Raw genomic sequence first — 26945 nt, forward strand, 5'->3', positions numbered from 1 at the left:
ATATTTATTAAGGTAAGAAAAGACAATTTTATGTAAATTTATTAAATTCTACTTCAAATAAAATGAGTTTTTTTTTTCTTTTCAAAATTTCAATTAAAATATTTTATATGATCGACCAATAAAAACTTGTGTGAAGAAAAGCCTTTTAATGTATTTATTTAAGAAGCCTTTTAATCTCTAAATTTTAAAAGTACTTTTTGACCCTTTTTTGGTAAATATTAATATTACATGGCAACGTAAAACATTCCCTATTTACAATTTTTTAAAATTTAAATATAATTTTTAACAATTTTTACATGTAAAAAATGTATTTTTTTAGAAAAAAGTGCAACTATCAGAATCTCCAACAAGCCTAGTCTACAATACCTAAATCGATGAATGTAATGAGAAGAAACTAGACAAATAATAAAGAATATTTTTTCTAGCAGATTACCACTTGAAAACATGTAGAACCATAAAGAGTGGTAGGAAAAAACTAGAGTAAAAAAATAAAATAGTCCAATTCTAAATGTCCATAGATGGTGAAGCTGAAATCACTTCTCTATTCAGAAAAAAAATAAAAGAATAATTTCAAAAAATTAGATAAAATTTTAAATTATATTAAAATAATTTTAGAATTTATTTTTTTAAGTCATCCTCACCAAATTAGAAAGAATTTGAATTTTACTCACTCGAATAGATTAATTGTTTCAATCGTTAGCATGTCAACTAAAAAAATTCAAAAAGGAAAAATGAAAATATATTAAAAATTTAAATTTAAAATTTTACTATGTATTTTTTTTAAATAATTTTTTAAGTTAAAAATAAAAATATATGCTTATAAATTCTACTTATTTTGTATATTTAATCATTTTAATATTAAAAATAACAATTGTTTCAATCTCAAATTTGTTGACATAATTTCATTAGGATAACATCTAAGGTATTGTTTGTTTTTTAGTTTGAAATATGGTGTTTGGATTAGGAAGGAGAAAGGAGAAGATTTAAGGGAGTCGATTTGAAGTGATTTTAGAGAAAAGTGTAAAGAAAGTTAAGTTGTTTGGATTAAGGTATATATAGAGTGAATTGGTGGAGAAAGTTTATTGAAGTTGGTGAGTGATGTGATGTATGTAAGGAGATTTTTAATTTTTAAAAATATTAGAATGTAAATTTATAAATTTATCCTAATCTTTAAAAAGGAAAAATAATTTTTAATAATTAAAATTTTGTATACTTATTTTTATTTATTATAAATAATTTTTATTATTATTAATTATTAGTATCTATATTTATTAGTAATATTATTAAATATTTTTATTGCTTAAATTTATTTAATATTTAATATTTTATTTTTATTATAGATACATATAAAAAATATTTTTATAAATAAAAAAATAAAAAAATATTTTTAATATTATTATTTAATAAATTTGTTTTAATTATTATTAGATTTGTAATTATTTTTATTTTTATTATTATTGTTTATATTTTTTTTGTTATTATTTTAAATTTTATTTCAATTACTATTATTATTTATAATTTTATTACTTTTTTATATATTATTAATATTTTAAATTTTACATATATTATATTATTTTATAATTTTTATATTTATATTATTAATTTATTTTCTTTTATTATTATTTATAAATACATTTAAATTATTATATAAATACATCTATATTATTATTATATAAGTACATCTATATTATTATTATATAAATACATCTATATTATTATTATATTATATTACTTAACTTCTTCACAATTCATTGAATTTCTTCGCATTGTTGCGGGAAGTCACTTTCCTCTTCTCCCGTAAATCAATGCATTTTTTTCTTTACAATTGAACTGAAACAAATGTGATTTTTTTTTTACAGATCAGTGTCTTTCAATGTGAGTGAATAGTATTCACTCGGATCCAAATTGACCATAAGTCTCTGTCTGGATCCATGTGAGTATTATTCACCCAAATGGAAAAGAGGGTAACACTCGTGTTTGGATTGAAGAGTTTACGTTGATTTGCTTGCGCGGATTTGTGAGATGTGTACGATTTGAGTTATTCGTATATGTGAGATGAAATGCTACATGACACATTGTATATTGTCTCCTTTGTCTTTACTTTTTACACGTTCATTTTCATTTTGGTGGTGTTGTGAGGAGAGGTTAGATGGAGCCCCATGCATGAACATGTTTATGTTTAGTTTGTGGCAGGGAGAGGCATAGTCGATTAGTCATAGTTTGCACACACATAATCATGTTGGTTATTTTTTGAAAGGGATAATCGATTATGAAACTTCCATAATCGATGTTGTTTAATTTTGTAGAGGGATAATTAATGTTCAAAAAGTCTCGTAAACAATTGTGCTTACTTTTTAATAGGATAATCAATTATGTCTCTTCCACAATCGATTATGGGTTGGTTTTTAATGCCTAATCGATTATATAATGGCAACATTGATTATGTTGTCTTTATTTGATTTATTTCATTTTCGTTTCCTTGGTGTGTTGTGTAAATCTTGTTATGAACAATGTCATAGTGGTGGATCTAACTCGATACGGTTTGGTTTTCATGAATGGTTATATTGTGGTTGTGTATGTGATTTGGTGGTTTGAAAAAATTATAAGGCTTCTTCACATTGCTTTTTGTGAGGCTTGAATTCAAGTAAATATTTTATTTGATGGAATGAAGAGGGATGCATAATTCTTTTTATAAATCTATGCATGATTTGTTTGGAATGATTTTGTGTGAAGTGATGTGTTTATTCATGAATTAGATAAAATGTTTGATTTTAGTGTTTAGGATTAGGATGTAAAAAAATAAGTTTGATTATATTGGAAATAATTTTTTAGTACTTTAAAATATTTAAATAGGACATTAAATAATTTAGAATTTAGAATATTTTTAAACAATTATATATTTCAGATTTTTATTTAAATTGGACATTAGATAATTTCTTATTTATAATTTTAAATATTTTAAAAAAATTATATATTTCACATTTTTATTTAAATAAGACATTAAATAATTTAGAATTTGTATTTATTTAAAATTGTGAATAATTGAAGAATTTTATTTATTTAATATTTTTATTTGTAGAACATTAACTAATTTAAAATTTATATTTATTTTAAAATTTCAATAATTTTAGAATTTATTTATTTAAAATATGAGTAAAAAATCTATAAAATATTTTTACATAAATCTTAATGTGTTTATACATAAAAAAAAATTAATTATATTTTATTTTAACAACAAGTATACATTTGTAATCTTATGTTTTTATCTACTTAAAGAAATTATTTTATCAATTACACCTATTATATCCTCCACGATTTTTCATAAATTTTATTTTATTTCTCACCACTTTTTCTTTTATTAAAATAACATTAATTTTTACTAATTTTTACTTTAAATCCACTCAAATTCATTCCTTCAAATCTATTTTCAAATCCAAACACAAGTATCAAAAAATTAAGAATAGAATTAAGAATAGAAGATATATTTAGATGGATATTAATATCGACTCTTAAGGATTGTTAGATTTTTAACTGTACTATAACAATATTTAAATAAATTTAAATAAAATATCAATATATTTTATATTTTTTAATTAATTTTATAGATTAAATATTTAAACTTATTTTTAAAAGCCTACCTGACAGCTCCCATCAGTTACCAGGTAGTTCAAAGTAGACTTATCAGAGGTTAGTTTATTCTTAGTGGGCGCAAGTCATTTATCGTAACCAGCCCATGTGCAATAGGTTAGATTGGGCTCAACGGACTTCACTTTATAGGGTATTTCTTTATGAACCTTCATAATTTTTTCTACACCTTATATTTTTAAAAATACTAAAATTATTCATTTTGAATTTTATAATTCTGGATTAAACAATCTAAAATTAAAAAAAATGTATTTTAAATTGTATAATCTAAACTAAAATATTTGTATTATGAATTTTATAATTTAAAATAATTTAGATTATAGAATCTTACAACATATATTTTGGAATATAAATTTTTTATTCTTTCAAAAATATCTTATATTTTAAATTAAAGAATCTAAAATATAATATTTTATTATGAATTGTGTATTTCTCTATATAAATTTTGTATTCTAGAATTTGTATTTCGAAATAAATAAAAAAATAAAAAATAACTTTTAAATTTTATAATTTGAGAAGTCTCCCATATTCTTCATTTCGGAATTAAATAAAAAATAAAAAATATCAGTAATATGATAATATCATAACATGTAACTACTTTGATAAATCCATTTATAAAAATATGAACATTAATAATTATAAAGGAAATAACTCCCAATTTCAGCATTATTATTGTTATAATCATTCAATTACTAAGGATTTGTTTATAGGAAAATTTATTTAATTAACTCTGAGTTTCTTATTGAGGATAAACTACATTAATGCAGTTATACACTATTACATGTGAAATGGCTAATTTACAGCTATTTACATGTGAGAGTTAATGAAATAAATGCAACAAATAAAATTTGATATGCCTCTTAACTTTATTGCAGTGCTTCATGTTGGTGATTCTGTGAACCACTACTGATACAGACAGTAATGCACACCACCAATACCATTCTTCAACCTTTTTCTGAAACCAACCAAGACAAGGCACACACATAGAGATGAAGCCAACATCACCAATGTTGCTGTGCATTGTTAACATTTGGCAGAATCTCATTTGCACAAGCAAATAATGTGCAAACCAATACAGCACCAACCCTACTTTATTGTTCTGTAAAATTGCATTTGTTGTTTCTCTTTTGTTCTGTTACCATAGAAACAAAGAAAACACAAACCAAGATTTGTAGCAGCACATGCAGCAGCTGGACCACATTCTCAACAAAGTATTAACATATTAACACAGCCACATGCAATACAAACAATGCTCACCCATCATGCAGTACCTTCTTTCTGTGATTTTGAGTGCACATAAAAATTATTCCAGATAACTCAAATGTGTGGAGATAGAATTTGAAAGAACTTACCAAATAAGATTTATCAGATTAAATAAGAAGTGAATCTAGACTTTGAAGTAATATCAAAGTTTATTATAAATGTATTAAAGGGATTACTTGTTTATGCATGTATAACTGATATATATATATATATATATATATATATATATATATATCATTTTTCAAGGAAATCTTATATAATCGACTTAGATATGTCTAGAGAATTTTTTTTTCAATGTTAAATAAACTCTAACATTGCGTTTGAATGTGATTTTTTTTAGAGAATAATTTTTTTTATAAAGAATTTAAAATAGTTTTTTTAGAAGAAATATGTTTGTGTGGATATATAATTTAAAATTTAAAATTCATGTTTTTTTATTATTCTTTCTTCGTTTTTCAGTTTAATCTCAATTGAGTTATCATCGATTTAATTTAATTTTAGTCGAAATATTATTGACTTTGTCAAAACTAACTCATCATCATCACTCTTGTTTTTCAATTTATTTTGGTTGAATGTTTCTTTAAAGTTGAAGTTAGTTGTTGTTATATTTCAATTGTCTATATTTGTTATATTTTTTTTCAACTGATGTTAGTAAAAGCTTTTTGTCAACATTAATAGTATTCTTCAACTTATTGCCGATAAAAAAAAATGTTAAATACGACTTTTCCAGTTAACATACAAATATTATTTTCAATTGATCTCATTCAAAGTCTTTTTGTGACTGACATTGATCAAAATATTAGTGTTGTTTCTTAATCAATATTAATAAGGATTTTTTTTCTACTAACATTTCTAAAGCTATTTTTGGATTGATGCTAATTAGAATTTTTATTGACACTAATGAGACGATTTTTTTACTTACGTAAGTTAAAGTTTGTTAATTGACGTTAATATGAATTATTTAACGATATAAGACAAAAATATTCATCGATTGATATTGTCAAGGTTTTACCATTAAGTATAGGTGAGATTATTTTTTAATGAACTTCAATCAATTATATTTTTTTGTTTAATTCTATAGTGATTACTACTTTTTTCAATATTTTACAAGGTTGAATTAATATTTTTGTATTTTAAATTTTAAATTTTATGATAATTAAAATACTTATTCTAAGGAATAAAAATTCAATTTAATAAATTTTAATTGTCTTACCAAGCAAAAATCTTAAAAATTTAATAATTTAGAATAAAAACAATTCAAATTTAATAAAATGTATTTAATTTTTCTGACAAAACACGAGGTAATTTGATATTTTTCTTCCAAAATGCAACATTTTCAGAAAAAATGATCTAAAATTACTTAAATATTTAATTTATTTTTATATAATATATTCGTTTTTAATAATAAAGTAATTGTGTATTGTTTATAGTATGTATATAAATTAAAATATTACTCTTGTACTACACTATCTAATTACTATTGTAAGTAAAGAGGAAACTTAACATTTCTCTCTCTCTATGTAAGTAATTATATTTTTATTATTATTTACTCATTGCTTTCAAGTAAAACTTAACGTTTTCCTCATATATATATATATATATATATATATATATATATCTAGATTATTTGTATTTAGATATCAAGAAATATTTGACTCAAAATTTATATTACGTATATCAGAACTTTAATACATATACCTGTATTTATTAATAATGTTTTTGTTGTTATCAACAATATGGGTTTCGAAGGAATAAAATCAAAATTTCAAGATTTCAAGAGTAAATATAGAATTTATAACCCAAAACAAACTTTGTTTACTATTTATTAATATTAATATTTATATTTCAACAACCTTGCTAATATTATTTAATATGAAAGCTAACCAGTCTGACATGGCTTGTAATACAAAATTGCATTGTCACCTATCAGCACCAAAGAGGATGAGAGATATTTAATATTTATAATTGAGAATATAATATTATTGAAAAGTTCATTGAAAATAATAAAAAAATTAGAAAATATTAATGTTAACGAAAAACTTCCGATAATTTATTTATTTATTTACCATTTGGAAAAGTAAAAAGGAACTGGCATGCATTATATATTTTCGAGGTATTTGATGGAACAATTTATACTTTATTGCTCTCAATTTTTTTTTATATATGGTATTATAAATACTGTTTTTTTTAAATTGAATATTTTATTTATAATACGTGCAATAAACTCAAGTATGTAAAGTTCATTAAAAGATATATATATATATATATATATATATTATATAACTTATTTGAAATTTCAAATCTCATCATGTTTATAAGTTTTGTCCCTCTTCAAAAAGAAAAACATTCTTCAGAGTGCCATAACCGACCAGAATCTTCGCATGTGCCACTCAGGTTCGTGTTTTAAAGTTGGTCAATTGAAAATTTAGTCTAATACTGATATTATTTTTCATTTTAGTTTCCATATTAAAATTTATAAACAGGTCATTACTCATTATTATTTATCATACAATTAAAATTTAGATTAGATTTAATCACTTCCTAAAAAAATATTATATTTAGTTAAAATAATTGGAAGTATTCACGTGAGTGATTACACAGGTCAGATTAACGGTTGTGATCTTATTGGACATGTTGGATGTGTCATATGTGCGTGTCTACGTGTGTTTGATATATGCAAATTTTGGTGTACTTTTCTATGTATTGGTGCAGACTTCAATGCTGCTGCTCAGTGCTTGCACCTTGAGGAAGGAAGCTACCCACACCCAGTGACATTTGAGGTATGCGAGAACTTCAAACAACACATGCAGCACTTGTTCATTCCATTTTCATTTTCACATTGTGTTTGGTTTGAGTAATTGAAGCAGGTGAATGAATTGCCGTTTCTTTCTTTGTTTTTGCTTTGCTTTACTTTAAGTCCTCATCTTGCTGTTTATCTGTGTTTCTGTGTAGTTCCGTATCCTGTGATGTTCACCTCAAGCAAGATCTGCTCATTGAAAAAAAGATCGAACAATTTGTTCATAATTTCCATGTTTTGTTTCAAATTGATGCAGTTAACTGTTGACTCTCTCTAGAGAAGAAAATGCAGAGGGCACCACTTGCACATTCCCATGAATTTGCCTTGAAGGAGACTTCTCCCAACATTGGGGCAGGGGCAGTCACAAGGGACAAGCTATCATGCACCTATGACCTTGTTGAACAGATGCAGTACCTCTATGTTCGCGTGGTGAAAGCCATGGACTTACCTGCAAAAGATGTCACTGGAAGTCTTGATCCCTATGTTGAAGTGAAGCTTGGAAACTTCAAGGGACTCACCAAGCATTTTGAGAAGAAGTCCAACCCTGAGTGGAATCAGGTCTTTGCCTTCTCGAAAGACCGGATTCAAGCCTCAGTGTTGGAGGTTATTGTCAAAGATAAGGATGTTATTTCAGATGACTTTGTGGGTAGGTTGTGGTTTGATCTGAATGAGATCCCAAGACGTGTTCCCCCAGACAGCCCTTTGGCTCCACAGTGGTATAGACTGGAAGATCGCAAGGGTGCAAAGGGCAAAGGAGAGTTAATGCTTGCAGTTTGGATGGGGACTCAAGCAGATGAGGCATTTCCTGATTCTTGGCACTCTGATGCCGCAACGGTTGGCTCTGAAGCAGTTGCAAACATAAGGTCAAAAGTTTACCTCTCTCCCAAGCTCTGGTATGTCAGGGTCAATGTGATTGAAGCGCAGGACTTGATTCCTAGTGACAAGAGCCGGTATCCTGAAGTTTTTGTGAAGGTTAATCTAGGGAGCCAGTTTATGAGAACTAGAGTGTCTCAAAGTAAAAACATAAATCCCATGTGGAATGAGGATTTGATGTTGGTTGCTGCGGAGCCGTTTGAGGAGCCCTTGATTCTGACCGTGGAAGACAGGCTTGGACCAAACAAAGATGAGATCCTGGGAAGGTGTGTGATCCCTTTGCACATTGTGCAACGGAGGCTGGACCATAAGCCTGTGAACACCAGGTGGTTTAATCTTGAGAAGCATATGGCTGTTGAAGGGCAGAAGGAGACCAAATTCGCAAGCAAGATACACTTGAGGGTGTGCTTGGATGGCGGGTTCCATGTGTTGGATGAGTCAACTCATTACAGTAGTGATCTAAGACCAACTGCTAAGCAGCTATGGAAGCCTAGCATTGGAATTCTAGAAGTGGGGATTATAAGTGCACTAGGTCTTATGCCAATGAAGACAAGAGATGGCAGAGGAACCACAGATGCTTATTGTGTGGCAAAATATGGGCAGAAGTGGATCCGCACTAGGACTATTGTAGATAGCTTCACTCCGAAGTGGAATGAGCAGTACACTTGGGAAGTGTTTGATCCATGCACTGTTATTACCATAGGGGTCTTTGACAATGGTCGTGTACAAGGAGGAGGAGATAAAGCTGGTGAATCAAAGGATTCTAGGATAGGGAAGGTGAGAATTAGGCTATCCACACTTGAAGCTGATAGAGTTTACACGCATTCATATCCTCTTTTGGTACTTCATACTTCAGGTTTGAAGAAAACAGGAGAAGTGCAATTGGCTGTGAGGTTCACAAGCTCATCTTTCATCAATATGTTGTACATGTATTCCCAGCCTATGTTGCCAAAGATGCACTACATTCATCCTTTATCTGTGATTCAGCTGGATAGTCTGAGGCATCAGGCCATGCAGATTGTATCAATGAGGTTGAGCAGAGCTGAGCCACCCCTAAGGAAAGAGGTTATAGAATACATGCTTGATGTTGATTCGCATATGTGGAGTATGAGAAGGAGCAAAGCTAATTTCTTCAGGATAATGAAAGTTCTAGGTGGTTTGATAGCCTTTGGGAAGTGGTTTGATCAGATATGCAATTGGAAAACCCCCATCACCACCATCCTAATTCATGTCCTTTTCATAATATTGGCTCTTTACCCTGAGCTAATACTTCCCACAATCTTCTTGTACCTGTTCTTGATTGGAATCTGGAACTTCAGATGGAGGCCTAGACACCCTCCACACATGGACACTAGACTGTCTCATGCTGATGCTGCTCATCCTGATGAATTAGATGAAGAGTTTGATTCATTCCCAACTTCTCGGTCACCGGATATTGTTAGGATGAGATATGACCGTTTAAGAAGCATTGCAGGGAGAGTCCAAAGTGTTGTAGGAGACTTAGGTACACAAGGAGAAAGGTTCCGAAGTCTGCTAAGTTGGAGAGATCCAAGAGCTACAACACTCTTTCTGACATTCTGTCTCCTTGCTGCCATAGTTCTCTATGTTACTCCCTTTCAAGTTGTGTCACTTTTCTTTGGCTTCTACACGCTAAGGCACCCCAGATTCCGCAGGAGACTTCCATCAGTCCCACTCAACTTCTTCAGGAGGATGCCTGCTAGATCAGACAGCATGTTGTAGGCACAGATGATTCAACTCTCTTCTTTCTCATGTACTTGGTTAAGACGAACCTTCATAAAGTGAGAATATTCATGATGTTGCACTTATGTTCATTTGCATTCAGTAATCAACGAATCTTCACAAGTACCAACTTTTTCTTGCCACCAGAGTAAGATAGTCCAGGTAGCTAGATTTCCCTCTGCAAACCAAGAAAATTTCTTCAGGATTAGCTTTATCTCCTTCCCTTTTTATTCTCTTAACGATTTCTGCTACTAGTTAATGTTACTCTTTTAGAAGTATAACGTGCATGAAAAAAATACTTGTTAGAAGAGATTCTTAAATAAACTTCAAATATCTCAAAATACTAGTTCAAATACTAGTTCATACTAGTTCTTGGTTGATCGAGGAATATAAAAAACAGAACATGCATGAACAATAGAGCATGAGAATAGTGGACCTACTTGTGTAAAGTGGCATCACCGAAATGTTGAAAAATGACATGACAGCTCTGTTGTTTTGTTGCGAGTAAACTAACGTGAAATTGTACGTTTATAGTAGAAATGTCATTTTCATAAAAAAAAGGTAACAATAATGTGGATCTAATGTTTCACTACACCAGAATTTTGAAGACCCTACCACGCCAATCATCATATATTTGACCTGCTAATAAATAAGTTTTCATAAGCTTTTTCAAAAGTCATTTTCATCATGAGAACGAATCGAAACAAGAAAAGAAAAAATCAGAACACTTTTGTGGATCTACAAAAGCATTGCAATAAATAAAAATGCTGTGCTCGTCGTTCAATTTAAACACTCTTAGAATTTGATTGATGAAATTCAGTGAAAACTTATTTGTGAACATTTATATTAAGCATGTGAAAGTTTGAGTTTTAGTCCTACCTTTACATTTATTATCCATATATGTCTAGTCTAATCGATGGAGATTACTTTAAGAATAAACACGTATAAGTTAATTTTGAAATTGGAGGATTAAATTCATGTAATTAAAAAAAAACGAAAGTCAAATTAAAGATTATAGAAGATCAAAATACAATTACCATTTGAATATGAAGAGAGAGAGAAAGGACGGCGAAAAAAAAGATAGAAAATCAAAACATATAGCCATTAAAAATCTATAAAATTCCAGACATTAAACTTCCTTTACTTTCTTTACGTAATCAGATTTAGATGGGAATAAAATACATAATCAATTACGTTTGTGTCATAAATATTAATAAAAAACTAACCTAATAATTAATTATGTTTAAAATTTAGTCTTTATATATATAAACATAATTTTCAAATATAATCGATTTTATCATTAGTTTCTTTATTAGAATTTACATATTTTTAACATAATAAAATAAATGACAGAATAAGATTATTAAAATAAAAATATTAATAATCTGTTCATTTTGGGGGCGTAAACTCATTTTGAATGTGATGAGCCAGTGAGCAGTGAAACGTGACCGTAACCGTAAGCTTGGCGATTGAGCGAGAGCAATTGACCGTTTCGTACTCAACAACGACCGCCGTGGAACGCGACCGTGAGATGCGACTGCCGTGGAACGTGATCGTGAGATTCGACCGTAAAACCGTGTCACAGTGAGTTTTGTTTCTCCTTTCTTAATCTTTGTGTGTTTTCAACCCTAGCTTCTCGATTTCTTTCTTCTGTGTTTGCTTCGAAGTGATTGAACTTCTCTGTACTAACTGGTATAAAATAGAGTGCAACAAAATATACTATGTTTGTGTTTTCAGACATTGTATGATCTGCGTTTTCAGAGGATTCCAAGATAATACTGATAACATCCAAATTAACACTGTATGATCCAGATTGTATGACTCGCAAGGTTTTTTTTCTCTCTAATTAATCTGATGCTTGGAATTGGAATAGCTCGTAATATTATGCACTATATTTAATTTATTAGCTTAGAAGAAATAAATATTTTTTAGATGGTTCAAAGAATTGCATTAAAACCAGTTTAGAGATACACATCAACTGTTCAAATCTATTTCATTGAATAATTTCTACCCAATTTTAAAACATAGAGGCACATAGTTACTGGCATGTTGACTTTTTGTTGAAAAGTTACTCAATTGGAAGTTTCTGTTTTCTTATTCTGGGTGTAGATTGAAGAGCTCAAGCTTTGCTCCTCTGCTGAGATAATTATTCCATGAGGTACTTTTTTAATAAAACAATCTGATGAGGGGCATAGTAGATTTTGTGAACTGGGACTAAGTTGAGTTCTTTTGGTTAGATTTGTTGGTATTTCACGGATTCCTGGGAGCAATTTCGGATAAACGGGAATGTAGATATCATTGATGGTTCAAATCCTGACCCGCTAAAACTTCAGGTTTGATTGGAGATTTTCAGTTATGACTGAAATTGTCATTATCTTATTCATTCGTTGGCTCGATTGTGATTTGAACATTCTGTATGTTGCATCAGTTTTTATGCATAGTTGTATGATATGGAAGCAAAAAGGTCCAGCTATACCATGTGATCGAAGATAATACATTGTTCTTTACGCTAAAGGAGACAAATATGTCAACTTGTTCTCTAAAAACAATTTGAAACATCTCTAGTGATTTAAGGGTATGTTGAGCTAAAGATAACTGCATAACGGGAATATTAAATTAAAATGGTAGTCTGGAATTGAATGTAGCACAAGACTAGCTATTTCTTTTTTTCCTAATATAATATTAAGCATATATACGAGAAATCTCATACTTAGTTAGCAGACTAAGTAACTCAAACATGCCTACTACACGACCAAACGCAGATCATACAATTAGTAAGTTACACAATTTTGAGTAAGTTCCTTCTCCGGAAAATTTTGGCTTTTACTATGTTTGGTAAAAGAATTTGATGCATGCAAACAAGTGCATTGTTATTGTACAAGTAACACCTACATATGTAGCGTTAAGGAGAGTGTTAGTCATAGAGAGTCACATGGAGTTGTGGCTGGAAATGGAAACACCTACATCAACATTTCAAATACAAAGTAGTCGTAGTTCTCATCTGTCAGCTTTGGAATCCCAGGTTTTTTCCCTTTAATGTCAGAACTTTTTTCACTGGGTGTTGGTTCGGTTGTGTCCTAGTCTTTTTCTCAGCTGTTGCAGGTCTGCATCACTCCTAGGATGCTATCTGATGCTTTGTTGCTCAGTAGTTCACCTCTGGTTTTTGGGTTTGTATGTGCTGCTGGATTTTCTGGTGTTGTGGGCTGGTATGCAGGTTGTAATCCAACGTTCCAGGGGATGAGGAATGTGTTTCTCTGCCTCTGCTTTGAGCCGTGGAGGATCCATTGTGTTACAAGGATTTTTGGAGTGCTGGAGGAATGGCAGGAATTGCGGTTGTGGCTCCTGTTCTAGGTGCAGTAGAGATAACAATGGCATGTGTTTCATTAAATTCGAGTGAAAGACCAACGATGACGATGATAGTGACTAAACTAAAGGAGACTTTAGCAACCCAAATAGCAATGGCATCTGGGTATGGGTGATAAAAGCTGATGGAGTTGCTGCAACCACAGCCTGTTTTAGGGTGCCTTTGTTATGTTTTTTCTGTTTGATGTGGTGTTGTTTTCATTGTTTCTGGTTTTTTGGTGCTGTTCCAACTGGTGCTTCGTTTGGAAGCTGTCTAGCAGTTTTTAGGCTCACGCATTGACACCTTTTTAGGCATTTTTTAAATGCTAAAAGTGCCATCTAGAAGATCTGAAATATACATAATTAAATTGTTTCCACTTTCTTTTTTGTGATCAAATTAGGAAAGGGATTGCTGAAGAAGGCTTTTGAGCTATCAGTTCTGTGTGATGCTGAGGTTTCTCAGGTACCATTATTTCTCCTCCTTCAACTTTCCCTTTTCTTCTTCTTAAATTAATGTGTGAATGCTTCTGCTTCCCCTCTTGAAACCAAGACCAGTTCCTTTAATCTGTGACCTTGTAAATTTCATGCATACCTATAAAATTTCACTTGTAATGATCTGTGTAAAAAGGTTATTCATAATTTTGTGCAGGTTTATGTGCATGTGACTACTGTTAGTTCCCTGGAATATATGCAGCTGAAGTGACTTCTAATTGTCAGTGTCAAATCTAATTATCACATTTGAGATGGTAAAATTTGCATATGCTGTTGATGGTAGGTACTATGTGTTGTATTTTCAATATCCATCATTTACTTTCAGATGGTGAAGTACATGCAGTAACCAAACTAATAATTCAAGAAAAATCTCATTCTTATTATTCTCGTTCATACCCTTTTACAGTAGTTTCTTAATTTTATTCTTTTCTTCACATGTATAAGTTTTATCTTAAACCATTCTTCTCCTTTTTTTATGTTTCTCCTTGCTATACAAAACAACCATTACGCAATTTTATGCTCATAACAGAAAGGAGAAACATCAACATATTCAAGAGAAGAAGAAAAAAAAGATAATAACATGCAACTAGAGATAATATCCTTGTTTAGATCTTAACAATTTTTTAGATTAATGGAACTTTACATATGACTTCTATTAGGCTGCAGGTATTTTCTAAGTTAAAATCGAACCAATGAGAAGGTTATATATACCTTGATGAGTAGTTTTAACATAATTAGGCAATAGTTCACACCTCCTCAACCAAACACTATGATGAAAGGGTGGAATGAATAACATGCCTAGTCTTTTCTGATTAATTTGCTTTATTTCAAAGATAGAGCTTCAATAAAGTATGTTTTTTAACCTTCTGTTTTTTATACACATTTTATTTACGGAAATTGACCCTTTGCATATATTAATAAAGTATGTTTACAAAATTATAATGTTATTTAATATGTGCATTTTTTAACTAGTAACTAATGCTTTTAATAGTGAAATAATTATATATTGTTAGCTGTTTTTGTTGATAAATATTTTTTAAATGGGCTATTTTTAATAAATTATTTGTATTTTCTAAATAAAAGATATCAATAGTGTTTTTTTATTGTTAAAATTTATGCTAGGAATCACAATGGAAGTATCAATAGTGTTTATTAATAAATCCTATTATACTTTTTTTTTAGAGACAATGTTATTTCTATAGTAGTGTAGTGTGTGTAGCCTAAAGTAAGTTAAATTCGAACCCTAATGAATAATGAATTTTCAAGACAACTAAAATGTATAAAGGAAAAGTTATAAATAAAATTTTTTTACTAAGAAAAACATTTCTTCATCATATTGCTCCTAAAATAATTGTATATTTAATAATTATATTGAAAAAAAAATAAACAGGTAAAAAATAGGATAAATGCAATAAGAAAGAGAGAAATAGAGTAATTTTAATTAGTTAATGTAATTTTAAAATTGATTTATTTTATTAAAAAAATATATATTTTTTTAATTATAATCAGATAAATTTAAAATAATTTTCAATAAAAAAAATTTCACGTCTTCTTTGTGTGTTAAACTTGTTCTTCAAATAAATAATATGCGTGGACAATAGAAGGCTTAGTCCATGCTTATTTAAACTCACATATTTTAAAAGTATGTGGACACCTTGAAGGCTAAACACACGCTAATTTATGGCCATGAAAGCTAGTCTACGCATATTTGTGTTAAACTCACCTGCTTTAAAAATGTGTGAACACTTTGAAGGTCAAATCCACGCTAATTTGTAGTCATGAAGGCTTAGCCTACACTTATTTGTGGGAAACAAAAGGTATTCTCCTGGGCTAAACTCACACTACTTTAAAAATGTGTGGACGCTTTGAAGGCTAAGCCCACGCTATTTTAAATGTAATATTTTTGTGTGGGCAAAAAGTAAGTCAAACCCACGGTTTTTTTATAAATTTGTCAACACCTTGTAGGTTAAGCCCACGCTTGACCTACCCGCCATGTATCGTGCTCCTGCCAATATCTGTATGTCGAGTACATTAGTTTCGAAAGTACCATTAACGCTATGCTCACGATAAATACCATTTTGCGTAGATTTTTCATAGTTAAGGTCCGTTTTTGGCCAACTTATTTTTTGTAGTGTTCTTTCTCTCAATTTAAAGAACTCTACTTCCTTTTTTTTTTCCTCACTTCCAATTCAAATAAATTAAATATTTCTTTTATAACTCATTTCATAACTCTTTTTATTTATTCCATTTTTTTCCTATTATCCTACCAAAAAAAAAATGTAAGAAACATGAGTGGGTGTATACTTTACCCCTTTCTTATCATATGAGAAAATGAATAATAGTATTTTTTTCGTTACTTTCTTGCAGTAATTTCAGATTAAGGACAAAGATAGAGGAGAGAAAAATACGGGACAAAATAAATAATATGGTTTGAGAAAAAAAAAATCAAGCAAATGTAAATCACAATTAACATAACTAAATATATATTCCTTTTTATAATGTATAAACATATATATCAATACCCTAACCTAAAAGAAATATAATTAAGTAACAACATTGACACGTTCCATTTTTCATTTATTTATAACAATAACGATCCATTTTACTTACTACAACGTCGTATATAAAATTTCAGAACGAAAAACGGTCCAATCCAATCCAACAACAATCATCGGAAGTTCCACCGTTATCCGATGTTGCTTCATAGTCAACTAGCAATATGCAGAAATTGGTATCTTTTAAAGCATAATTCCACATCACCAACTCATATATATATATATATATATATATATATATATATATATTTATATATGTAAATGTGATTACTAACACTACTGAATGTAATTTATCGTCTGTCTCTTTCTCAACACATCATATTATCTCTCTAATATTCATTATAATACGTAAATAATGAGATAGAGGACTGTAACATTCTGTTATTGCTAATATATAAAAAATACTGATATTTCTCGAGCATGGACGCGTAAGATCATATTGTAATTTGTAATTGTTGGCATGCAGATGGATTCTCGTAAGTGTTGCTGTAATTAACATGACACTTGAAGAATCAAGTTGGAATATCTCCTGATCCTATGTTGAATTATCCTTCATAGACGGTGATGGCATTCTGGGACTTATCGAAATCGTTGTCATCATAATCTACTTGTCTCTATTTTTTGAGCTCTTATGAATAGCACTTATAAATTGCAATGATTTCGGCAGCTTCAACTTCAGTTGAGTGTGTGGAACTGGAGCTACGTACCCTTCTCTCACACACACTCTTAAGCTTCTTTTGTTGCCATTTGGCATCCACTTGGTACAGTTAACGACCAAACGTGTTGCATGGTTACTTAAGGTACGTGACTAGTTTCTTTTATAATGGCCGTGAATGATTCTGTCAGCACATTGCTAAAGTGTTTGCAGTGGACAAGACTGGTTCTGAAAGTCTTGCACCCATTAATGTGTTTGATTCTTGCACGTGTTGTCTTAGTTTGCGATTTGTGCTCACAATGAAGTGTACTTACAGCAAGTGCTACATACAATCTCCAAGAAGCCCTTTAGAAGATTGACGTTGGACTGCATACTTCTCACCTCTGAGGTAAAGTTAATTGTGAAATGTTTCTATATTTTCTGTTGCCAAATGATCAATGAAAAAGACTGCCAACAATTTGTCTTTTCTGAATTTAGCTGCCAACACACCATAATGTGTGAAACACCTGCTTCGGAAAAGAGTATTTGTTTTCTTATTTTGGTGTGCACTATTTCTTAAGTTCCTTGTGGAAACTTCTCTTCATTTGCTGTTTCTTAGTCATTCAGATTTTTGAACCAGACTAGTCTAAACTCTGAAAGACTATGCTGAGACGAACATTTTCAATTTTAAATTTGACTAAAAAATATTATCTAAAACATCCTAAAGATTTGACCTCTGAAAATTGAATTGTTCTCTAACAGACTACTTTGAATTCTACCACACTGCAGTAGGCCCAATGCTGAAAGACTATACTGAATATATTAGTTATATAGCATGCATTATGGGGAGGATATATCTGAACCACGTCTCTGTGCTACTTATGATATCACAACAACGAACTTCATGTTAAATCAGTATATTTATCTGTGTGCTGAGTCCTAACTACTAATTATTCTGTGTTTCGAGCGAGAAAGCCTCCAAGCATTGGCTTATGAAATTTATCTTTCTGTATTAGTTGGGTTGGACCTTGCTCTCAAAGGTTGGAATTGGACGATGTATGTATAATACTACTGAAGTTTTTATAGTAGTTGGACTGAGTTTGTCCCTTTGGTCTCAACAGGTTTTACAGATTTCTGGTTTCAAATTCATACTAGATGGATCTAGAGAGATCAATAGAGGACCAGTTCTCCAAATTACACCCTTCCCTGCCAGAAAACACCAGAATTGGAATAGTCGGTGCTGGTCCAAGTGGCTTATCAGCAGCTTATGCGCTAGCCAGGCTTGGTTATAAGAACATCACAGTCTTGGAGAAACATCATACGGTTGGTGGCATGTGTGAATCAGTAGAAATTGAAGGTATATCTTGATTACACTCTCTTATGTATTGACTAATTAAAGTGACAATAGGTTTTGACCACTAGTAAATGTCTATGCAGGAAAAGTTTATGATCTGGGTGGGCAAGTTCTTGCAGCAAACAGTGCTCCAGTCATTTTTCACTTGGCAAGAGAGACAGCCTCTGAACTAGAAGAATTGGACTCACACAAGCTTGCTGTCATTGGTCATTCCACTGGAGAATATCAAGATATTAAAGTTGCTGATGATTATGTATCAGTTATGTCACTCACATTGAAAATCCAAGTTAGTTTTTGCTCTCTACTTTCAGTCTTTTATAGACACCTAATGGTTGTTTTTCCATAGCTCTATGACTTGAAATTTGAATGCGGTCAATTGACCTCGTGGTGTTGGCAGGAAAAGGTGAAGAATTGTAATCGTATTGGGGTCCATGCTGTCAGTGACATTACTTCAGACTTAACTCCAGAATTTCTTGAGCATCATGGACTCAAATCTGTTCCTAAATCTGTAGCTTATGGTTACACGGCTTCAGGATATGGATTTATTCAAGACATGCCTTATGCCTACCTTCATGAATTTACTAGAACGTCCATGGCTGGAAAAATTCGACGATTCAAAAATGGATATACTAGTCTTTGGCAGAAGATTGCTGAATCGCTTCCCTTAAAACTTTGCTGTCAAACTGAAGTATTGGCAATCAGGAGGAACTCTGATGGTGTCACTGTTAAGACCAAGAGCTTAAATCAAGTTGAAACTCTGGAATTTGATAAGATAATAATCTCGGGCTCATTTCCATTAAAATATGGAAGAACTTACCGATCATTTCCTTCAACTTGCATAGGTAGGTAAAATTCTCACTGCTCCTTATTTATGTAAGGTAGTGTTATTGTCTCCAGCTTCAAACCTGATTAAACAAGTCTATGGCAGATTGTGAAACAGAAGTAATGGATGCAAGTGACCTTGAAAAGGAATTGTTCAGCAAAGTAGAGACAAATGACTACTACACCACTGTTTTAAAGATTAACGGGCTGGAACATTTGCCTGTTGGATTTTATTATTTTAGTGAATATATGGAAGACCCCAGCACAATAGGACATCCAGTTGCAATGCAAAAATTTTATGCTGGCACTAATATATTCTTATTCTGGTCCTATGGAAACTCTGTTGATATTAAGGGACCAGCAGTCATGGAGCTTGCGATCAAGACAATAGAAGCCATGGGGGGAGAAGTTGAGAAAGTCGTTCTTCAACGCCGCTTTATGTACTTTCCTCATGTTAGTAGCCAAGGTATTTGTCTAATTGATTTGTTTTTTGAGAGTCCAATACTTTTTGCCACGAAAGAGCTCTAAATTCTGAAGCTTCAATACAGATATGAAAGATGGGTTTTATGAAAAGTTGGAATCAAAGCTTCAAGGTTCAAGAAATACTTACTATGTGGGCGGACTTATGGCGTTTGAGCTTACAGAGAGAAATTCATCTTATGCCATGGCTCTCATCTGCAAGAACTTTGCACATAGCAATGATTTGCCAACATTTCCTTATACTAAGGTAATTTGTCATTTATATGTATTTTGACAAATCAATGATTTGAAAACTCTAGATTTTATTGAATTTAGATGATCATGTTTTCCAAATAGACCTGCTCTTTATAAAAGTATGCTTTATGCAGATGTTGTTTCCCTTGCAAACCGAGTGCCAGAAAAAGAATCCTAAAGAATTAGGTGAATTGGCAGAAGTGCAATTTCCTAATTTGCCTACTTTGAATAGCTACTTGAAGCACTGGGGAACTCATCCAATCACTCAAAACAGGATTCTCTATTCTTGGATTAATGAAGAAGGGACTCCAGTATGCCGCAGGACCTACAGAGAACTATATTTTAATTCTTCTTGCATTACTCATAAGCTTGTAACAAGCCAAAAGCCGGTTTTGAAGCCAGGTGACAAGGTTCTCCTGGTCTATGTCCCCGGTTTGGATTTTATTGATGCCTTCTTTGGATGCCTAAGAGCTAAAGTCATACCAGTCCCAATTCTTCCTCCAGATCCCATGCAAAGAAATGGACAAGCACTAAAGCAAATTGAAAATATTGCCAAGTCATGTAGCATTGTGGCAATTTTATCAACAGTAGCTTATCACTCAGCAGTCCGTGCAGGTTCGTTCAAAAATTTAATCTCATTCATTGGAAAAAATGAGAAATCCTTGGCTCGGTGGCCGAATCTTCCATGGTTGCACACTGATACATGGGTCAAGAAGTCCAAAAGTATGGTTTTGGATCATCTTGATGAACAATGTGAACCTGAGCCAGGTGATATATGTTTCTTTCAATTTACCTCAGGTTCAACTAGTGATCCTAAAGGAGTCATGATCACTCATGGTGGGATAATTCACAACGTAAAGTTGATGCGAAGAAGATACAAGAGCACCTCAAGGACAATGCTAGTAAGCTGGCTTCCTCAGTATCATGACATGGGACTGATTGGGGGACTTTTTACATCTCTTGTTAGTGGTGGATCTGCAGTATTATTTTCGCCAATGACATTTATCAAGAAACCACTCTTGTGGCTTGAAGTTATTAGCAAGTACCAAGCAACTCATAGTGCTGGCCCCAACTTTGCCTTTGAGTTAGTGATTCGAAGATTGGAGTCTGACAAGGATAAGCTTCATAATTTAGACCTTTCGTCCTTGACTTTTCTTATGGTTGCTGCTGAACCAGTCAGACAGAAGACCCTGAAAAGATTTATTGAGCTAACCAGTCCATTTGGATTATCTGAAAAGGTGATGGCGCCTGGATATGGCTTAGCAGAAAATTGTGTGTTTGCCTGTTGTGCATTTGGAGAAGGTAAGCCAATCATTGTTGATTCGCAGGGAAGAGTTTGTTGTGGTTATGTTAATCACGACGATGCAGATATTGACATTAGAATAGTTGATCCAGAAACTTTTAAAGAGCTTCATGAAGATGGAAAGGAGGGAGAAATCTGGATTAGTAGTCCTAGTGCAGGAATAGGATACTGGGGAAGGGAAGAATTGAGTCGAAAAACTTTCAGGAATGAACTTCATAACCTTCCTGGACGTAGCTACACAAGAACTGGAGACTTGGGACGAATAATTGATCAGAATCTATTCATCACTGGAAGAATCAAAGATCTTATCATTGTTGCTGGAAGAAATATTTACTCAGCGGATGTTGAGAAGACAGTTGAGACTTCATCTGACATTCTTCGTCCAGGTTGCTGTGCTGTCATTGGAGTTCCTGAGGAAATTTTATCAGCAAAGGGGATTTCAACCCCAGATGGCTCTGATCAGGTAGGCTTGGTCGTGATTGCAGAAGTAAGGGATGGTAAGCCAGTCACCAAAGATGTGATTGAGAAAATTAAGACTCGTGTGGTGGAAGAACATGGAGTCAATGTTGCTTCCATCAAGTTGATCAAGCCCAGAACCATCAGCAAAACTACATCAGGAAAAATCAAGAGGTTTGAATGTGTCAAACAGTTCAGCGATGAAACACTGAGCTTGATACCAATAGGTCCAACACCTGTTTTGAGAAAGAAGTCGTTGTTAAGTCCGTTTACTACAGGAATGTTGAGAGAAGAAAAAACACCAGGGCTACTTGCATCCAGGAAAAGTATAAGTAAGAATGAAATTGTCGAGTTCTTGAAAGGGCTAATATCTGAGCAGACTGGAATCTCAGTCAACAACATCTCAGTCACAGACAACTTGACATCATATGGAATTGACTCAATTGGTGTGGTTAAAGCAACTCAAAAACTATCAGATTTCTTAGCAACTCCAATTTCAGCCATAGATGTTTTCACTGCATCCTGCATTCTAGAATTGGCTAACTTCTGTGAAGATCTTCTATCAAAGTCTCAGCCTCAACTTACAAGCAATTCATCCAATGTTCCAGAAGCTCAGACTGGTTCCACTGAATTGATTGTGGAGGTATCCAAGTCTTGCCAGTTTGGTATCCGTGTACTTCAACTCCTATCACTTATTTATATTTCTATCATTCTGGTGTCTCCTGCATATCTATCCGTCACTACTTATCTAAATTTCATCCTAAGTGCCAGTAAATGGATAGAAACATTTCCCTGGTTACATTACTTCATTTCCCTGACTTTTGCACCTGTTGCTTGGATTCTTTGCATGGCTTCTACTTGCATTTGCATATCATTATTTGGAAGCTCTTTCTTGGGGCCAAACTATGCCCTTACCTCTGAAATTTCCATCTATTCAATGGATTTTGTCAAGTGGTGGACACTATATAAGGCCCAAGAAATTTCTTCCAGAGTTCTGGCGGTACACCTCAGAGGAACAGTGTTTCTTAAATTCTGGTTTGAGATTCTGGGCGCAAGGATCGGATCCTCAGTTTTACTTGATACGGTTGACATCACTGACCCATCTTTGGTGTCAATTGGAGATCAAGTTATCATTGCTGAAGGTGTTTTGGTTCAAAGCCACGAGGTAAAGAATGGAATTTTATGTTTCAATCCTATTAGGATTGGCAAATGTTCTTCCATTGGACCTTATGCTGTTATCCAAAAGGGAAGTGTTATTGAAGAAGGTGCTGAGATACAGGCCTTGCAAAAGGTTGGACGAGACCAACATGTGCTCAAACCTGCAAAGCTTAATAATGACATTAAGGTATGCTATTTACAAGTAAGAAACGCTTATAAAAATATTTTATATACTCTGAACATATATTTTTAGGTTTTTCTTTTTTGGAAAATGTTAATTTTGCAACTTAGAACAATGAACTAATACCTTTTTTTTCATTTATTTCAGAAAACAGAGCTGCCTGTTAATACCAACAAAACTGAATATGATATTATCTACCACTTTATGGGAATCTATCTTGTTGGCTTTCTCAGCTCCCTTGCTGCGGTCATTTCCTACTTCTTATATATTAGGTTCTCCAACCAATCTCTGTCACCCCAACACTTTTCATTTGTTTGCATAGGTGGGGCCTTCCATTGGATCCCGTTTACACTCGTTGCATATGCTACCATGTTTTCTGAAGTTTCATCAAACCCAATCACCTTTGCCATTTCATTTACCAGTGTCTATTTGCTTCATGGTTTCATACTCATCATTCTCACCACTGCTTTTACTCGTCTCCTCAAAACTAGTCAAAACCAAACACATTTTAAAACCTGGCTTCGATGTCAAGTGACAACTTCCTGCCACCTTAGATGTGCAAAGCTTCTCTCAGGAACAGAAGCCTTCTGCATATATCTACGCCTTTTGGGTGCCAAAATTGGTAAGCATTGTTCCATTAGAGCCATCAACTCAGTTTCAAACCCAGAGTTAATGTCAATTGGTTCTGGTGTCCATCTTGGAGATTTTAGCCGGATAATTACAGGTTTTCATTCTTCAAGTGGATTTGTTAGTGGAAAAATTGAGGTTCAGGACAATTCGGTTATTGGGAGTCAAAGTGTAGTCCTCCCTGGTTCTCTAGTCCAAAAGAATGTCATACTTGGTGCACTTTCAGTTGCTCCAATGAATTCCACACTCCAAGAGGGTGGTGTCTACATTGGATCAAAGTCCCAAGCTGTCATAAGGAATTCACGTGATGAATGGATACAAGATATGGATAAGATAAGCAAGAAAAGAGTTGGTGATTTGAATGCAGAACTCCACAAAAATGACTCACAGAAATTGACCCTGAACAGAACGTGGTTTCAGACCTTCTCAGCACTCTTCACTCAGCCACTGCTACAAACAGTGTTACCTCATATAGTGTTGGGTCTATCAGTCTTTGCTCCCTTGAACTGTATTGTTTACCTAAAGAGTGCCAAGAAGGTTCAAATATATTGGTTACTTCCCTTGTTTTGGGTTCACTCGGGAGCCTTAGCATCATTGGCGTGTGTGATAGCCAAATGGATTCTTGTGGGAAGGAAGAAAGCAGGTGAAACAGTGCCAATATGGAGTCAAAGGATCACATTGGACAGCACATGGCAGGCCATTAGAACCTTAGTTGGAGACTATTTTATGGACATGACTAGTGGATCATTTTGGTTTGTCTTGTGGATGAAGTTGATGGGTGCAGATGTGGATATGGAACATGCAGTTTACGTAGATAGCATGGGAGCCTTATTGAACCCAGAAATGGTGAAGATTGAGAGAGGGGGTTGTGTAGGAAGAGAAGCCTTGCTCTTTGGACATGTATATGAAGGTGAAGGAGGAATGGTGAAATTTGGAGAGATCAAAATAGGAGAAGATGGGTTTGTAGGGAGTAGAGCTGTGGCCATGCCAGGTGTGCAACTAGAGAATGGGAGCAATCTTAGTTCTCTGTCACTTGCCATGAAACAAGAAATCATTAGATCAAGATGAAAAATCCTTGTACTCATATGCTGCCTTGTCATTTCTGCAATCACAAAAGCACTGTTTCATTAAATAATATGCATAGATCATACAGTGAAATTCTACTTGAATTTCACCTCTATTTCTCACTGCATACCTTGAAAATATTAAAAATAAATATTCAAGTATCTTATCTTTTTGAAAATGTAGTTTCCAAATATATAATATACTATCTTTAAATAGCAATGTAATGTTTTAAACATGATGAATCCAATATATTTGCTAAATAATTTTTAAATATTATGTTTCTATGAGAATATCGAAATCTGTTAGGTCATTTATATTGGTATTATTTTGTAGAGAATTTCAAATTTTAAAATATTACATGTTCATAAGAATTTTTTATAAAAATAATAATTAAATAAGATCCAATAGCATCATGGATAAAAACTACAGAGCACGTGAGAGCTTTAATTTAGAACAATTAATAAAGTGTCTTTTTTTAAGGCCAATAAACCATGTATATAATTAGCAGGGGTAGGAATTGTATTGCATAATTAGAGAAAAGGAAATGAATATTTCATTTTGCCTCATTTTTGTGTGTTTATTACTTGATTTGTTCCCTTTTTATAATATTGATTTATTTGTGTATACTAGTTGTATAAATAACCTAGTTAAACATCCAAAGAAAAAGCTCGAGTTAGATATGTAAATAATCCAATCAAGCACAATCCAAATCTTCATTCTTAGCAAAAGGAGCAAGGTAATTAGATAACTTAATCAACATAATAGAGGAATCCCAACTCCTAAGAGATTTAGATAAGTAAATATATAAAGGAAAATAAACAAACTCTCGACCGTAGATTATCAAATTAAAGTTAAAGAATCATCATTAACTTTTTTTTCTCGTAGTTGGATTCTTTCTCTCCAGTAGTTGTTCAATTAGTTGGGTTCTTACTCTGAGACCATTTAATTCATATGACTGGTTTAACTTGGACGCAATCTACCTGTTCTTGCCAGCTTCAGGTCAGTTAGAATTTGGATGAGTTCCTAATTGTCTCTTTTCAAGCTCTAGTGATTTAACCCTTTGAAAACAAGAGAGTTTCTCTTGCGATGACACTTCGACGTTCAAGTCAGTAAGAGTATAAAATATAATGAGTATAGAATAAAATATGAGTTGAGAGTACTCCCTATGTTATATATTAGATGATCCTTTTTGTAGAACTGGTATATTTAGACTATGGACGGAATTTAGTCATGATTTTGTCTTAATTATTAAGACTAATTGATTGAGATTCATTTATTTGTGTTCCCTCATAAAGTTAGATACACATAGGGAAACGACTTATAAATGACCAACCATCGAGTCAGACTTATAACCTTATACTACCATAAAAAATTACTTTATGTTTGGATATAGAAATTTTCATAATTTATAAAACATTCAAATATATCAAATCATTGTTAATAATTTAAAAATATCAATTTAATGAAATTTTATAGTCAATTTTTTTTTATGTTATTTTTCAATCGAATTTGTCAAGTTTTTTTTAACTAATTAACATTGACAAAAAAGTTGTTGATTGACGTCTCACAATTCTTTATATTGATATTAATTAAAGTTATTTTAACGATATTTTTATTGTTTTTTTTTTTCAACTTTTCAATCGACTCAAACAATTCCTCTAGCTGACATTTGAAAAAAAAATTCAAAACACCTCCAGTTAAGATCTACTTTTGAAATATGTGAAAATACGATTTATTTTTTAAGCTCTAACTATATATAAATAAAGTTAAAATTCAAAATTTTATAGAGTTTGAGTCTTGTTTACTATCCATTACTAGGAAATATAGAACAGTTAAATAAAATTTAAAAACAAAAATTAATTAATTATTATATTAACTAAAAAAATTATTCATATCTAAATTATTTTTATTATTAATAAAAATT

General features: G+C 31.9%; 3 protein-coding genes and 1 long non-coding RNA gene across 6 annotated transcripts; all 4 read left to right on the top strand.

Annotated features, from left to right (window-relative positions):
- Window positions 1–7539: 7539 nt before the first annotated feature.
- LOC137828303 (multiple C2 domain and transmembrane region protein 5) lies at window positions 7540–10532 on the top strand. Of its 3 annotated transcripts, none has more exons than XM_068634809.1 (2): window positions 7540–7688; window positions 7962–10532. In XM_068634809.1, the coding sequence occupies exon 2, from the start codon at window positions 7991–7993 to the stop codon at window positions 10316–10318; it is 2328 nt and encodes a 775-aa protein (XP_068490910.1). In that variant the 5' UTR covers window positions 7540–7688; window positions 7962–7990; the 3' UTR covers window positions 10319–10532. The 3 variants fall into 3 exon arrangements, with proteins under 3 accessions (XP_068490910.1, XP_068490919.1, XP_068490929.1); XM_068634818.1 differs by having other exon boundaries at window positions 7609–7775; XM_068634828.1 differs by lacking the exon at window positions 7540–7688 and adding an exon at window positions 7738–7775 and having other exon boundaries at window positions 7861–10532.
- Window positions 10533–11698: 1166 nt separating this feature from the next.
- On the top strand, window positions 11699–14535 carry LOC137828324 (uncharacterized). Its single transcript, XR_011083858.1, has 5 exons — window positions 11699–11902; window positions 12428–12476; window positions 12556–12651; window positions 14062–14123; window positions 14310–14535. It is a non-coding gene; the product is annotated as an uncharacterized lncRNA (long non-coding RNA).
- A 3961-nt stretch (window positions 14536–18496) lies between these two features.
- Window positions 18497–19916, top strand: LOC137822637 (protein FLOWERING LOCUS D-like; the record flags this gene model as incomplete). Its single annotated transcript, XM_068627569.1, has 4 exons — window positions 18497–18698; window positions 18779–18981; window positions 19093–19537; window positions 19624–19916. Coding segments are annotated over exons 1-4 (1143 nt in total), but the record flags the coding sequence as incomplete, so codon positions are not given.
- Window positions 19917–19955: 39 nt separating this feature from the next.
- LOC137822640 (uncharacterized) lies at window positions 19956–25024 on the top strand. The gene is made up of 4 exons (XM_068627583.1): window positions 19956–19983; window positions 20066–20244; window positions 20366–23335; window positions 23477–25024. Exons 1-4 carry the CDS (start codon window positions 19956–19958, stop codon window positions 25022–25024), a joined length of 4725 nt encoding a protein of 1574 aa, XP_068483684.1.
- The last annotated feature ends 1921 nt before the right edge of the window (window positions 25025–26945 follow it).

The sequence above is a fragment of the Phaseolus vulgaris genome, chromosome 11, assembly GCF_000499845.2.
Source record: "Phaseolus vulgaris cultivar G19833 chromosome 11, P. vulgaris v2.0, whole genome shotgun sequence".
Taxonomy (NCBI): Eukaryota; Viridiplantae; Streptophyta; class Magnoliopsida; order Fabales; family Fabaceae; genus Phaseolus; species Phaseolus vulgaris.

Coding starts and splice junctions, on each gene's coding strand:
- LOC137828303 (XM_068634809.1), top strand. CDS start 7,991: ATGCAGAGGGCACCACTTGCACATTCCCATGAATTTGCCTTGAAGGAG.
- LOC137822640 (XM_068627583.1), top strand. CDS start 19,956: ATGTACTTTCCTCATGTTAGTAGCCAAG. Junction 20,245..20,365: donor CAACATTTCCTTATACTAAG/GTAATTTGTCAT, acceptor TGCTTTATGCAG/ATGTTGTTTCCCTTGCAAAC. Junction 23,336..23,476: donor AGCTTAATAATGACATTAAG/GTATGCTATTTA, acceptor CATTTATTTCAG/AAAACAGAGCTGCCTGTTAA.